This window comes from Aquarana catesbeiana, linkage group LG03, assembly GCF_042186555.1.
Source record: "Aquarana catesbeiana isolate 2022-GZ linkage group LG03, ASM4218655v1, whole genome shotgun sequence".
Lineage (NCBI taxonomy): Eukaryota > Metazoa > Chordata > Amphibia > Anura > Ranidae > Aquarana > Aquarana catesbeiana.
This window is the reverse complement of record NC_133326.1, coordinates 680,014,573-680,028,853: the sequence shown is the minus strand read 5'-3', so window position 1 is coordinate 680,028,853 and position 14,281 is coordinate 680,014,573. Positions and strand designations below refer to the sequence as shown.

The window sequence follows — 14,281 nt, the reverse complement described above, 5'->3', positions numbered from 1 at the left end:
GGACCCGGGTCCTGCCCCAGGGGACATGGATCAATGCAAAAAAAAGTTTTAAAAACGGCCGTTTTTTCAGGAGCAGTGATTTTAATAATGCTTAAAGTCAAACAATAAAAGTGTAATATCCCTTTAAATTTCGTACCTGGGGGGTGTCTATAGTATGCCTGTAAAGGGGCGCATGTTTCCTGTGTTTAGAACAGTCTCACAGCAAAATGACATTTTGAAGGAAAAAACTCATTTAAAACTACCCGCGGCTATTGCATTGCCGACAATACCCATAGAAGTTCATTGATAAAAACGGCATGGGAATTCCCCAAAGGGGAACCCCGAAAAATGACGTGGGAGTCCCCCTAAATTCCATACCAGGCCCTTCAGGTCTGGTATGGATATTAAGGGGAACCCCGGCCAAAATAAAAAAAAAAATGACGTGGGGTTCCCCCTAAATTCCATACCAGACCCGGGTCTGGTATGGATTTTAAGGGGAACCCCGCGCCAAAAAAAAAAAAAAAAAAAACGGCGTGGGGTCCCCCCAAAAATCCATACCAGACCCTTATCCGAGCACGCAACCTGGCAGGCCGCAGGAAAAGAGGGGGGGACGAGAGTGCGCCCCCCTCCTCCTGAACCGTACCAGGCCACATGCCCTCAACATTGGGAGGGTGCTTTGGGGTAGCCCCCCAAAACACCTTGTCCCCATGTTGATGAGGACAAGGGCCTCATCCCCACAACCCTGGCCGGTGGTTGTGGGGGTCTGCGGGCGGGGGGCTTATCGGAATCTGGAAGCCCCCGTTAACAAGGGGACCCCCAGATTCCGACCCCCCCCGTGTGAAATGGTAAGGGGGTACTACCATTTCACTAAAAAACTGTCAAAAATGTTAAAAATGACAAGAGACAGTTTTTGACAATTCCTTTATTTAAATACTTCTTCTTTCTTCTATCTTCCTTCATCTTCTGGCTCTTCTGGTTCTTCCTCCGGCGTTCTCGTCCAGCATCTCCTCCGCGGCGTCTTCTATCTTCTTCTCCTCGGGCCGCTCCGCACCCATGGCATGGGGGGGAGGCTCCTGCTCTTCTCTTCATCTTCTTCATCTTCTTCTCTTCTTCTCTTCTTCATTTTCTTCTCCGGGCCGCTCCGCAATCCATGCTGGCATGGAGGGAGGCTCCCGCTGTGTGACGGCACTCCTCGTCTGACAGTTCTTAAATAACGGGGGGCGGGGCCACCCGGTGACGGGACATGACGGGACTTCCCTGTGGCATTCCCCGTGACGAATGTCACAGGGAAGTCCCGTCAAGTCACCGTGCGTCAGAGGGGGGCGGGGTCACCGGGTGGCCCCGCCCCCCGTTATTTAAGAACTGTCAGACGAGGAGCGCCGTCACACAGCGGGAGCCTCCCTCCATGCCAGCATGGATTGCGGAGCGGCCCGGAGAAGAAAATGAAGAAGAGAAGAAGAGAAGAAGAGAAGAAGAGAAGAAAAGAAGAAGAGAAGAGCGGGAGCCTCCCCCCATGCCATGGGTGCGGAGCGGCCCGAGGAGAAGAAGATAGAAGACGCCGCGGAGGAGATGCTGGACGAGAACGCCGGAGGAAGAACCAGAAGAGCCAGAAGAACCAGAAGAACCAGAAGATGAAGGAAGAAAGAAGAAGTATTTAAATAAAGGAATTGTCAAAAACTGTCTCTTGTCATTTTTAACATTTTTGACAGTTTTTTAGTGAAATGGTAGGGGTACCCCCTTACCATTTCACACAGGGGGGGGCCGGGATCTGGGGGTCCCCTTGTTAAAGGGGGCTTCCAGATTCCGATAAGCCCCCCGCCCGCAGACCCCCACAACCACCGGCCAGGGTTGTGGGGATGAGGCCCTTGTCCTCATCAACATGGGGACAAGGTGTTTTGGGGGGCTACCCCAAAGCACCCTCCCAATGTTGAGGGCATGTGGCCTGGTACGGTTCAGGAGGGGGGGGCGCACTCTCGTCCCCCCCTCTTTTCCTGCGGCCTGCCAGGTTGCGTGCTCGGATAAGGGTCTGGTATGGATTTTTGGGGGGACCCCACGCCGTTTTTTTTTTTTTTTGGCGCGGGGTTCCCCTTAAAATCCATACCAGACCTGAAGGGTCTGGTATGGAATTTAGGGGGAACCCCCACATCATTTTTTTTTTTTAAATTTTGGCCGGGGTTCCCCTTAATACCCATACCAGACCTGAAGGGCCTGGTATGGAATTTAGGGGGACTCCCACGTCATTTTTTTTTTTAAATTTTGGTTCGGGGGTTCCCCTTTGGGGAATTCCCATGCCGTTTTTATCAATGAACTTCTATGTGTATTGTCGGCAATGCATTAATAGCCGCGGGTAGTTTTAAATGAGTTTTTTCCTTCAAAATGTCATTTTGCTGTCAGACTGTTCTAAACACAGGAAACATGCGCCCCTTTACAGGCATACTATAGACACCCCCCAGGTACGAAATTTAAAGGGATATTACACTTTTATTGTTTGACTTTAAGCATTATTAAAATCACTGCTCCTGAAAAAACGGCCGTTTTTGAAACTTTTTTTTGCATTGATCCATGTCCCCTGGGGCAGGACCTGGGTCCCCAAACACTTTTTATGACAATAACTTGCATATTAGCCTTTAAAATTAGCACTTTTGATTTCTCCCATAGACTTTTAAAGGGTGTTCCGCGGCATTCGAATTTGCCGCGAACACCCCAAATTGTTCGCTGTTCGGCGAACTTGCGAACAGCCAATGTTCGAGTCGAACATGAGTTCGACTCGAACTCGAAGCTCATCCCTACTCGTCATGGAGCATCTATTAAGTGCGATTCGGGCGAATAAAGATATACAAGGGGTAAAAGTGGGAGATATAGAGTACAAATTGTCCGTATATGCAGATGATATTTTGCTCTATGTTACAAACCCACTAATAACATTACCAAACCTGATAGCTGAATTTGATCGATTTGGCACCTTAAGTAACTTCAAAGTGAACTTTAATAAATCTGAGGCATTGAACATCAATATGACAAGAACTATGATAGAATTGCTTAAAAAGGATTTTTCCTTTAGATGGCAAGAAAATTCTATCAAATACCTTGGTATATATATCCACACAGATCTGAAAAAATTGGAGGAATATAACTATGTCCTGATGGTGCAAAAAATAACGAAAACACTCCAGCAATATGAAAAGGGCACTTTCTCTTGGATAGGTAGGATAAATATTGTAAAAATGGACATATTGCCCAAAGTATTATATATCCTACAAACGATCCCTATATATCCTGCTACGGGCATTGTGAAAAAACTGACCAGAGCAATTGAACAATTTGTCTGGGCGGGCAAGACACCTAGAATAAGTAGAAAGATACTAAATAAGTCTAAAAAAGACGGCGGCCTTGCCCTCCCGGACATAGCAACTTATCTAAGGGCAATAATGATTACTAGAATTGTGGACTGGTTCCAGAATAGGAACAATAAACAGTGGGTGAAATTGGAGGAGGAGATCACAGGATTAAAACTGAAATCTCTACCTTGGATTCAAAGAGAACAAAGATCGACAGATAGCGTTATACCCTCTTTAGTAGTTTCAACAATGAAAGCTTGGGATAATATGATCAAAAAGGGGATGGGTTCTACTTTTAGAGGGCCTATGACCCCACTATTTGATAACCCTGAATTTCCACTTGCACTAAGAGCAAAGACTTTTCTTAAATGGAAAAGACATGAAGATACAAGGATAATAGAAACCTTGGTAGGGAACAATGTGCTCCCGTTGGTGATGATGGGAGAGGATCATAAAAATGAATGGATGCAACATGGTCTACTCCAAAGATATGTGGCATCCCTGGTAAAAGAAGTAGCAATGGATAGGCCCTTAACAGCCTTAGAAAAAATTTTTACTCAAGAAGAGAGACCTTTACATGTACTATCTAATGTATATAAAATCTTGAATGACGAAAGCCAAAGCCAGGTGATATCATATATTAAGAAATGGGAGGAGGAACTGGGGATAGAGATCCCTAGGAAAAAATGGGAAAAAGTTATTGCAGTAACCCATAAACTCTCCGTATCTACTAAGCATCAAGAAAGAAATTATAAGATATTAGCTAGATGGTATAAGTGCCATAAAGATCTACATAGGATGAACCCAATAAATAAAGAAGAATGTTGGAGATGTCAGGAAACATCAGGTACCATGTCCCATATGTGGTATTATTGCCCTAAAATCCTACCATTTTGGCAAAAGATATTTGAAATCTACAGGGCTATGACAGGGAACGAAATATACCCAGATATACTAACAACAGTATTATCAATGATACCTGGTTCAATAAAAAATATAAAAAGAGACCCATTAAAATATTTCTTAACTGCTGCACGTACTTGTATAGCGAGAAAATGGAAAAATGGAAATACGCCCTCCATGATGGAATGGGAATGTGAGATGGCGGAAATGCGGACTCTAGAGGAGAGAAAAGTGCTAGAGGAGGGTTCAAATAAACAGATAAAACAAATACAAGCCACATGGGCTAGGTGGGTAGAGTATAGTGCCTCCTCACAACTGCTATGTGATGGATAGAAACATGTGGATTTTTGGTGATAGGAGAATTTGTGTTTCCGGGTGGATTTTTTTTTTTTTTTTTTCTTCTTTCCCCAGTATGAATGGAAGGCCAGAGTGAATGGGTGGATGGGGAGTGTTATAGGTATTTTTATGTGTTTAATTTAAAGTAGTTAGTTAGTAAGGGAGTGGATGCAGACTTGAATCACACTGAAGATATACTACTTTTGATGCAAATGTGTTTTGAATGTTATGTCATAAAATGTAAAATGTTTTGGATAAATAAAGATATTAAACAAAAAAAAAAAATGTACCCGTTTAAAATTACAAACAGATTCTACTTAACAACAAACCTACAGTCCTTGTCTTGTTTGCACCGCCTGTATACTGCTGTTCAGAGTATATAGGGCCTGGTGGCCCCACACCTTTCCTTATTTTAATTTGGGTGCGGGGTTCCCCTTAATATCCATACAAGACCCAAAGGGCCTGGTAATGGACTGGGGGGTACCCATGCCGCTTGTCTCACTGATTTTCATCCATATTGCCAGGACCCGGCATTACATTAAAGCCGCAAGCAGTTTTAAATGACTTTTTTTCCTTTAAAAATGACATTTTGTGCAGGGACTGTTCTAAGCACGGGAAACACGCGCCACTTTACAGGCATACTATAGACACACCCCAGGTACGATATTTAAAGGAATATTTTACTTTTTTTTTTTTTTACTTTAAGCATCATTAAAATCACTGCTCCCGAAAAACGTCCATTTTTAAAAGTTTTTTTTGCATTGATACATGTCCCCTGGGGCAGGACCCGGGTCCCCAAACCCTTTTTAGGACAATATCATGCAAATTAGCCTTTAAAATGAGCACTTTTGATTTCGAACGTTCGAGTCCCATAGACGTCAATGGGGTTCTAACGTTTGTGCGAATTTTCGGTCCGTTCGCAGGTTCTGGTGCGAACCGAACCGGGGGGTGTTCGGCTCATCCCTAGTCCCGACGTACATGTTTTACGTCACCGCGTTCAGAATGATCGGATTTTCCGACAACTTTGTGTGACCGTGTGTATGCAAGACAAGTTTGAGCCAACATCCGTCGGAAAAAATCCATGGATTTTGTTGTCGGAATGTCCGATCAATGTCCGACCGTGTGTACGGGGCATTACTCTACCTAAGCTCAATGGAGGAATAGCACTCCCTGACTTACGCATATACTATCAGGCATCTTTTTTAGCAAGAATAGTAGACTGGAACATACATGAATCAGTCAAAGACTGGGTAACATTGGAACACCTACAATCCTCCCATAACTTAAGATCTCTACCATAGATACATCCAAATCACCATCCCCCTGCCATTAAATCACATCCTCTGATAGACCCTACATTAGAGGTCTTCTGCAAAACTTTCAAAACCAACTACCCAACACTATGGTTAGGACCCCTCACACCATTAAGAGCCAACCCAGACTTTCCCCCAGGCCTAGAACAAAGCTTTCTCTCCAAAATTTGGCCCCATAAAGATGTCTTATCTAAACACTCTTTAAAAGGAGTACCCTTTTATCCAGAGATTAAATAAACAATGAACTTATTCCGAACTCAATCTCACAATGGAATTATATGCAAATTAAACATTATTTAACTAGAAGGGAAACGTCCCAGGCATACAAATCTAGAAAACCTTTGTTCAAAAAAAACCCTCAGAAACATCTCATATCAATTCTATACATCTCTCTCTTTAAGGAAAAAATGGATTTCTCCAGTATGTCATGCCAAGCATGGGAACAAGACCCTAATATCAACTCAACAAATACTGAATGGGAAACCATATACATGTATGCTCATAAAGGATCTTTAAACGTAGTGACTCAAGAATGTGGGTACAAAATTCTCACAAGATGGTACAGAACACCCGTTTTATTAAATAAATTCTCATCCCAGATGTCAAATATATGCTGGAGATGTGAAAAAGAGGAGGGATCAATGCTGCACTTATGGTGGTCATGCCCCAGGGTCCAGGACTTCTGGAAGATGGACCATGACGCCATTTCTTTAATCACGTCTGAAAATCTGCACTTTACTGCAGTGTAATATCTCCTACATCATACCAGCATTCCCAAGAAACAATACCTCAAATCCTTACCCATGTTCATGATCAACGCAGCGAGACACTGTATACCATGCCACTGGCGCTCAACTATCATTCCTTCCAAAAAGGAATGGTTCCGCAGAATCAATAACAGAATAAATAGAAGAACTCATTAGCATCTCAGAGGAAAACATTTCTAAATTTACCTCCACATGGTATAACTGAATTCAAATCCCCATCTGCCTACGAAGCAATTAATGTATAATCTATGTAAAATCTATTCAACGGTAGATTACACTTGACATTAGAGGAAGAGGGAAAAGAATCAAGAATAGAGGATTCATTCCCCCCCTCCTTTTCTTTCCCTTTTTAAAATTTTTTTTTACTACTAGAATATGCCTTTCAGGTATAGAATGAGGCTCTTTCTTACTGTACCTTAATGCATTAAAATGTTACAATGGAATGTTATATGATGTTTTTATGTTCACTCAATAAAAATTTCTGAAACAATAAAAAAAAAAAAATATACAGTATGTTTAATTGCAAAGCAGAAAACCATTTATTATTATTATCTACGGACCTAAAACCATAAAGTCAGCTCTGCCTCCCCCTCTCTCTCCTCATTGTCTGACTGACTTTGACAAAAGCAGGAGCCAATAGTGCTGCGCTGCTGTCTCAGTCAATGAGAAGGGGTGTCCCAGGCAGCTGAAACTAGGGTTGCCACCAGTCCAGGATTCACCCGGAAAGTTCGGCTTTTAAATCATGTGTCCGGGTTTCAGTCCACCTAAAACCCGGACACATTATTCAGATCTGCTCTCATCTGGATTCCCCCTATAACAGTCACCAGCTCTCCCCTTCCCTCTGCACCTTCGGTCTCTCACTGCCTCCAGCCGCCCCCCTCCATCGGCACTTTCAGTTTACACTACCCCCTTGTTTCCCTTCTGACTTGGCTGCTCCCTGAGCCTCTCCTGCTCCTCATTCATTCATGTTTTGATCCACCTTCACTGTAACACAACCTAACTGCCTTTCATTCACATTACATGCTGGTCGATCTCTCACTCTCACTAGCAATGTTGCATCTCCCATTCATTCAGCCTCTTCCTTCCCCTCACCACTGACTCTGGTCCTCCCCTAATCATTGCGTCCTTGCTCACCTCCATCCACATCTCTTATAGGGCAAGCACCCTTCTCTCTGCAAGTCTCATTTCATTCCTTTCCCCCTCCCCAGCCTTGTCTGAATTCCACCCAACTCCACCAACCTACCACCTATCTTTGCTGCATCCCCTCCTTCCATCCCCAATCATCCCCCTCACTCACCTCTCCTCCCCCACCTTCCTGTCCTAGGTCACCTCTCCCCTTGCAGCCCCTCCTATTTATACTATCTACAAACCCCACATGTACCCCATCCTCCCACATTATTACTCTCCTTGGCACACACAAAGGTGTCCGAGGTGTTTTACTAATCCTATAGTTTAGACTACAAAAAAAATTGCTGTGTGCCGCTAAAGTGTTTGGGTTTGGCTTGAAGAAAAGGTGGCAAACCTAGCCGAGACACTACTGCAACATCGCTGGATCTAGAGGGGTCTCATGTAAGTATTAGAGGGGGCTGAGGAGGGCTGCTGTAAACAGAAGGCATTTTATCTTAATGCATAGAATGCTTTCAAATAAAAACAATCTTCTGCATTTACAACCACTGTTTGGGGGTTAGGGTTTTTTTTTTATTCATTAATTATTTTATTATTTGTTTATTTATGTATTTAATTATTATTTATTTTCATTTAATTATTGCATTTAAGCAGAAAAACGCGAGACAAAATGCACTAAAATGCGCAAAAACGCTAGAATCGTATGTTCCATGCATTTCTTTGGAACAAAAAAGTGCACCAATCTGCCCAATTCGAGCTACAAAAAAAGCTCCAGAACTTTTTTGAGCTGGCATTTGGCTTCTGCCAACTTTTAATGGAGGTGTAAACCTTCTCTATAGAGAATAATTGATTTTTTTTTCTCCTTTAACATTGTGGAGCTTTAGGCTAAGGTGGGATGCAAGTACTGTAAAAATTTCCAGCCTGTTCAGTGTCTGAGCAAAGAAGGTAAAGAAAATGGGGTCATTAAGCAATGGCTCAAGAGCATTTTAAAAACACCCAGAAAGTTCTCTGGGATTTCTATAATCAATTTGTATTTCAGTAGTTAAAACTGAGATAGTCTTACCTGCTATCACTACCTGGGTGCCATGTGTAGATGACTGTCCATCTGATCTCGTTCTTGGCTTCACCTCACAGCAGTATTGCCGACTGTCAGAATCTTTAATACTCTTTTTTTGTAATAGGAAGATATTCTCAGATTTCTGTAGTCTCCATTGTCCATTATTTCCTGTTATATTATGTGTATTCCATATTAAAAACTCATTATTTTCAAAACACAGATCACTTTTTCCTACCCTCCAGATAATCTCGTCTATAGCATCAGGTGATCTATTATGAAGAGCACATGGTATAGAGATATCTTCTCCAATCACAGCAGGGACAACATCCGGCTGTTCTACAGAGAACTGGTCTGTAGAGAAGAATGAATAAAAAAAAAAAAGTTATTCAATAAAGATGAACTCCAGACAAACAGCATATAGTACAGCTTGTGCCTCGTTGAAACATCAAGCTATGGGGGTTATTTAATAAAATGACAGAGTGCAAAATCTGGTGCAGCTCTGCATAGAAACCAATCAGCTTCCAGGTTTTATCATCAAAGCTTAATTGAACAAGCTTAGGTCCATAGCTGATTGGCTACCATGAACAGCTGCACTAGATTCTGAGTGCTCCAGTTTTGGTAAATCTCCCCCTATGTGTTCATCTTTCAAGCCCCATGAGTGCCACTGTATCTTTTGGATTATATGTACTTAAAGTAATACTAAAGTCTTGTTTTTTTTTTGCTATAAAAAATAACAAACATGTTATACTTACCTAAAAAAACTAAAAAAAAAAAACCATTTGGGGTCCCATGCTCCTCGATGCCAGCCAAGCACAGTGCTCCAGCCGACCTGTGAGTATAGATCTCTTTCCCCATGAGGTCTTTTCTCCCTCTAAAGGGGTAGAATATATTTGCTAACATTACATATTTATTTATATTTACAGTTTACTTCTGTACCCAACTCCTGATGAATGGCATGTAGCCATGAAACACGTCGAGTTTCCATGGGGTGCTTAGACAAGTCTGGCTTATTACTTACTTACTGGCCCATATATACTTTTTATACATCCAAAATTCATTGAGTACTATGTAATTATCAATGTGTATGTGTACCTATCTTATAGCAGCTCTTTTGCATATGATTTACTAATGCCTGCCAATAGGGATGAGCCGAACACCCCCCTTTTCGGTTCGCACCAGAACATGCGAACAGGAAAAAAATTTGTTCGAACACGCGAACACCGTTAAAGTCTATGGGACACGAACATGAATAATCAAAAGTGCTAATTTTAAAGGCTAAGATGCAAGTTATTGTCATAAAAAGTGTTTGGGGACCCGGGTCCTGCCCCAGGGGACATGTATCAATGCAAAAAAAAGTTTTAAAAACGGCCGTTTTTTCAGGAGCAGTGATTTTAATAATGCTTAAAGTGAAACAATAAAAGTGTAATATCCCTTTAAATTTCGTAGCTGGGGGGTGTCTATAGTATTCCTGTATGAAGGGGCGCATGTTTCCTGTGTTTAGAACAGTCTGACAGCAAAATGACATTTTGAAGGAAAAAACTCATTTAAAACTACCCGCGGCTATTGCATTGCCGACAATACACATAGAAGTTCATTGATAAAAACGGCATGGAAATTCCCCAAAGGGGAACCCCGAACTAAAATAAAAAAAAAAAAAATGACGTGGGAGTCCCCCTAAATTCCATACCAGGCCCTTCAGGTCTGATATGGATATTAAGGGGAACCCCGGCCAAAATGTAAAAAAAAAATGACGTGGGGTTCCCCCTAAATTCCATACCAGATCCTTCAGGTCTGGTATGGATTTTAAGGGGAACCCCGCGCCAAAAAAAAAAAAAAAAAAAACGGCGTGAGGTCCCCCCAAAAATCCATACCAGACCCTTATCCGAGCACGCAACCTGGCAGGCCGCAGGAAAATAGGGGGGGACGAGAGTGCACCCCCCCTCCTGAACCATACCAGGCCACATGCCCTCAACATTGGGAGGGTGCTTTGGGGTAGCCCCCCAAAACACCTTGTCCCCATGTTGATGAGGACAAGGGCCTCATCCCCACAACCCTGGCTGGTGGTTGTGGGGGTCTGCAGGAGGGGGGCTTATCGGAATCTGGAAGCCCCCTTTAACAAGGGGACCCCCAGATCCCGGCCCCCCCCTGTGTGAAATGGTAAGGGGGTACTTACCCCTACCATTTCACTAAAAAACTGTCAAAAATGTTAAAAATGACAATCACAGGGAAGTCCCGTCAAGTCACCGTGCGTCAGAGGGGGCGGGGTCACCGGTTGCCCCCCCCCCCATTATTTAAGAACTGTCAAACGAGGAGCGACGTCACACAGCGGGAGCCTCCCTCCATGCCAGCATGGGTGCGGAGCGGCCCGGAGAAGAAAATGAAGAAGAGAGGAAGAGAAGAAAAGAAGAAGAGAAGAGCGGGAGCCCCCCCCCATGCCATGGGTGCGGAGCGGCCCGAGGAGAAGAAGATAGAAGACGCCGCGGAGGAGATGCTGGATGAGAACGCCGGAGGAAGAACCAGAAGAGCCAGAAGAACCAGAAGAACCAGAAGATGAAGGAAGATAGAAGAAAGAAGAAGCATTTAAATAAAGGAATTGTCAAAAACTGTCTCTTGTCATTTTTAACATTTTTGACAGTTTTTTAGTGAAATGGTAGGGGTAAGTACCCCCTTACCATTTCACACGGGGGGGGCCGGGATCTGGGGGTCCCCTTGTTAAAGGGGGCTTCCAGATTCCGATAAGCCCCCCGCCCGCAGACCCCCACAACCACCGGCCAGGGTTGTGGGGATGAGGCCCTTGTCCTCATCAACATGGGGACAAGGTGTTTTGGGGGGCTACCCCAAAGCACCCTCCCAATGTTGAGGGGATGTGGCCTGGTACGGTTCAGGAGGGGGGGGCCGCACTCTCGTCCCCCCCTCTTTTCCTGCGGCCTGCCAGGTTGCGTGCTCGGATAAGGGTCTGGTATGGAATTTAGGGGGAACCCCACGTCATTTTTTTTTTTAAATTTTGGCCGGGGTTCCCCTTAATATCCATATCAGACCTGAAGGGCCTGGTATGGAATTTAGGGGGACTCCCACATCATTTTTTTTTTTTTAATTTTGGTTCGGGGTTCCCCTTTGGGGAATTCCCATGCCGTTTTTATCAATGAACTTCTATGTGTATTGTCGGCAATGCAATAGCCGCGGGTAGTTTTAAATGAGTTTTTTCCTTCAAAATGTAATTTTGCTGTCAGACTGTTCTAAACACAGGAAACATGCGCCCCTTTACAGGCATACTATAGACACCCTCCAGGTACGAAATTTAAAGGGATATTACACTTTTATTGTTTGACTTTAAGCATTATTAAAATCACTGCTCCTGAAAAAACGGCCATTTTTGAAACTTTTTTTTGCATTGATCCATGTCCCCTGGGGCAGGACCTGGGTCCCCAAAGACTTTTTATGACAATAACTTGCATATTAGCCTTTAAAATTAGCCCTTTTGATTTCTCCCATAGACTTTTAAAGGGTGTTCCGCGGCATTCGAATTTGCCGAGAACACCCCAAATTGTTCGCTGTTCGGCGAACTTGCGAACAGCCCATGTTCGACTCGAACTCGAAGCTCATCCCTACCTGGCAATATGAAACCTCTTGTAGTATATTTATTAACATTTGTTATCTTTTATATTTTTATGTGTTGCCAAGCTAATGTATATGTATCCATTATGTTTATGCCATTGTGCATGTATATATATGAAAATACTTTTATACTATTGTTACAAATAAAAAATGATTACCGCATTTATCGGCATATAACACACACTTTTTCCCCTTAAAATCAGGGGAAAATCGTGGGTGCGTGTTATAGGCCGATCCCTGGCAATTTTGGTTGATCGCGGCGATCGCCGCCGACATACACAGCCGTGTGTAAATTTAAATATGGCGTCGAGACTGCAGGGACTCGTCGGAGCAGAGATACACATACCCGAGTGTCCTCGGCTTTTCTCGGTGCCGCTCACAGTCATGCCCAGTCCCGCCATTGGACCTGTGTTATGTCCATCATAGGGCGGGACTGGGCGGGACTGTGAGCGGCGCCGAGAAAAGCCAAGGACACTCGGGTATGTGTATCTCGGCTCTGACGAGTCCCTGCAGTCTCGGCGCCATATTTGAATTTACACACGGCTGTGTATGTCGGCGGCGATCGCGGCGATCACACAAGGCTGGGGGCAAAGCTGCACTGGGGGCAAAGCTGCACTGGGGGCAAGGCTGCACTGGGGCAAGGCTGCACTGGCAAGGCTGCACTGGGGCAAGGCTGCACTGACAAGGCTGCAAAGGGGCAAGGCTGCACTGACAAGGCTGCACTGACAAGGCTGCACTGGGGCAAGGCTGCACTGACAAGGCTGCACTGGGACAAGGCTGCACTGACAAGGCTGCACTGACAAGGCTGCACTGGGGCAAGGCTGCACTGACAAGGCTGCACTGGGGCAAGGCTGCACTGACAAGGCTGCACTGGGGCAAAGCTGCACTGACAAGGCTGCACTGGGGCAAGGCTACACTGACAAGGCTGCACTGGGGCAAAGCTGCACTGACAAGGCTGCAATGGACACTGGAGCAAGGCTGCACTGACACTGACAAGGCTGCAGATGGACACGATAAGGCTGCATTGATGGGCATTTTAATGTAAGTTTTTCTTCCTTAAACTTTACTCCTAAAAGTTTTTTTCCTTAAAATTCCCTCCTAAACTTGGGGTGCATGTTATACGCCGATAAATACGGTACTATATACTCTACCTCCACAAGTCAATTGCCTCATTTAAAGTCCCACACTCCCTTTTTATGTGTTATACTTACCTGATCTGTGTAGTGGTTTTGCACAGTGGCCTCGATCCTCCTCTTCTCAGGTGCCTCTTCTGTGCTCCCGACCTCTCCATCTTGCTGGGTGCCCCCAAAGTAAGCAGGTTGCTATGGGGGCACCGGAGCTGAGTCATAGCTCTCTGCGTCCATTCAGACATGGATCAGCGGCTCAGCCCCACCCGCCCCGCCACCCTCTTTCTCCTGATTGGCTAACTGACTTTAATTGTATCTCAGCCAATCAGAAGGGGGAGTCTCGAGACACTCGTGGACATTACTGGATAGAGATAGGGCTTGAGCAAGTATTAGGGGGGCTGCTGCACACAGAAGGCTTTTTATCTTAATGTATAGAATGCTTTAGGATAAAGAACCTTCTGCCTTTAAAACCCCTTTACTGCTTTGCTGAGAACCTAGGCTAATTTCCTCTTGGATATGTGTGCTGTAGCAACTACTGGAACATATTGTGCATAATTATATATATATATATATATATATATATATATATATATATATATATATATATATATATATACACACAGTATCTCCCAAAAGTTAGTATATTTCTCACATTTTTGTAAATATTTTGTTCTACCTTTTCATGTGACAACACTGAAGAAATGACACTTTGCTACAATGT

The 14,281-nt window shown here is 44.0% G+C and overlaps 1 protein-coding gene across 2 annotated transcripts in view; it reads right to left on the bottom strand.

Annotated features, from left to right (window-relative positions):
- The window catches only part of LOC141133520 (uncharacterized), a 151,511-nt gene that overhangs the window by 84,011 nt on the left and 53,219 nt on the right, over positions 1-14,281 (bottom strand). For both annotated transcript variants that reach the window (XM_073622947.1, XM_073622946.1), the window contains exon 3: positions 8,825-9,169. In XM_073622947.1, the coding sequence (XP_073479048.1) occupies positions 8,825-9,169 (345 nt within the window). The remainder of the gene's footprint in view (positions 1-8,824; positions 9,170-14,281) is intronic.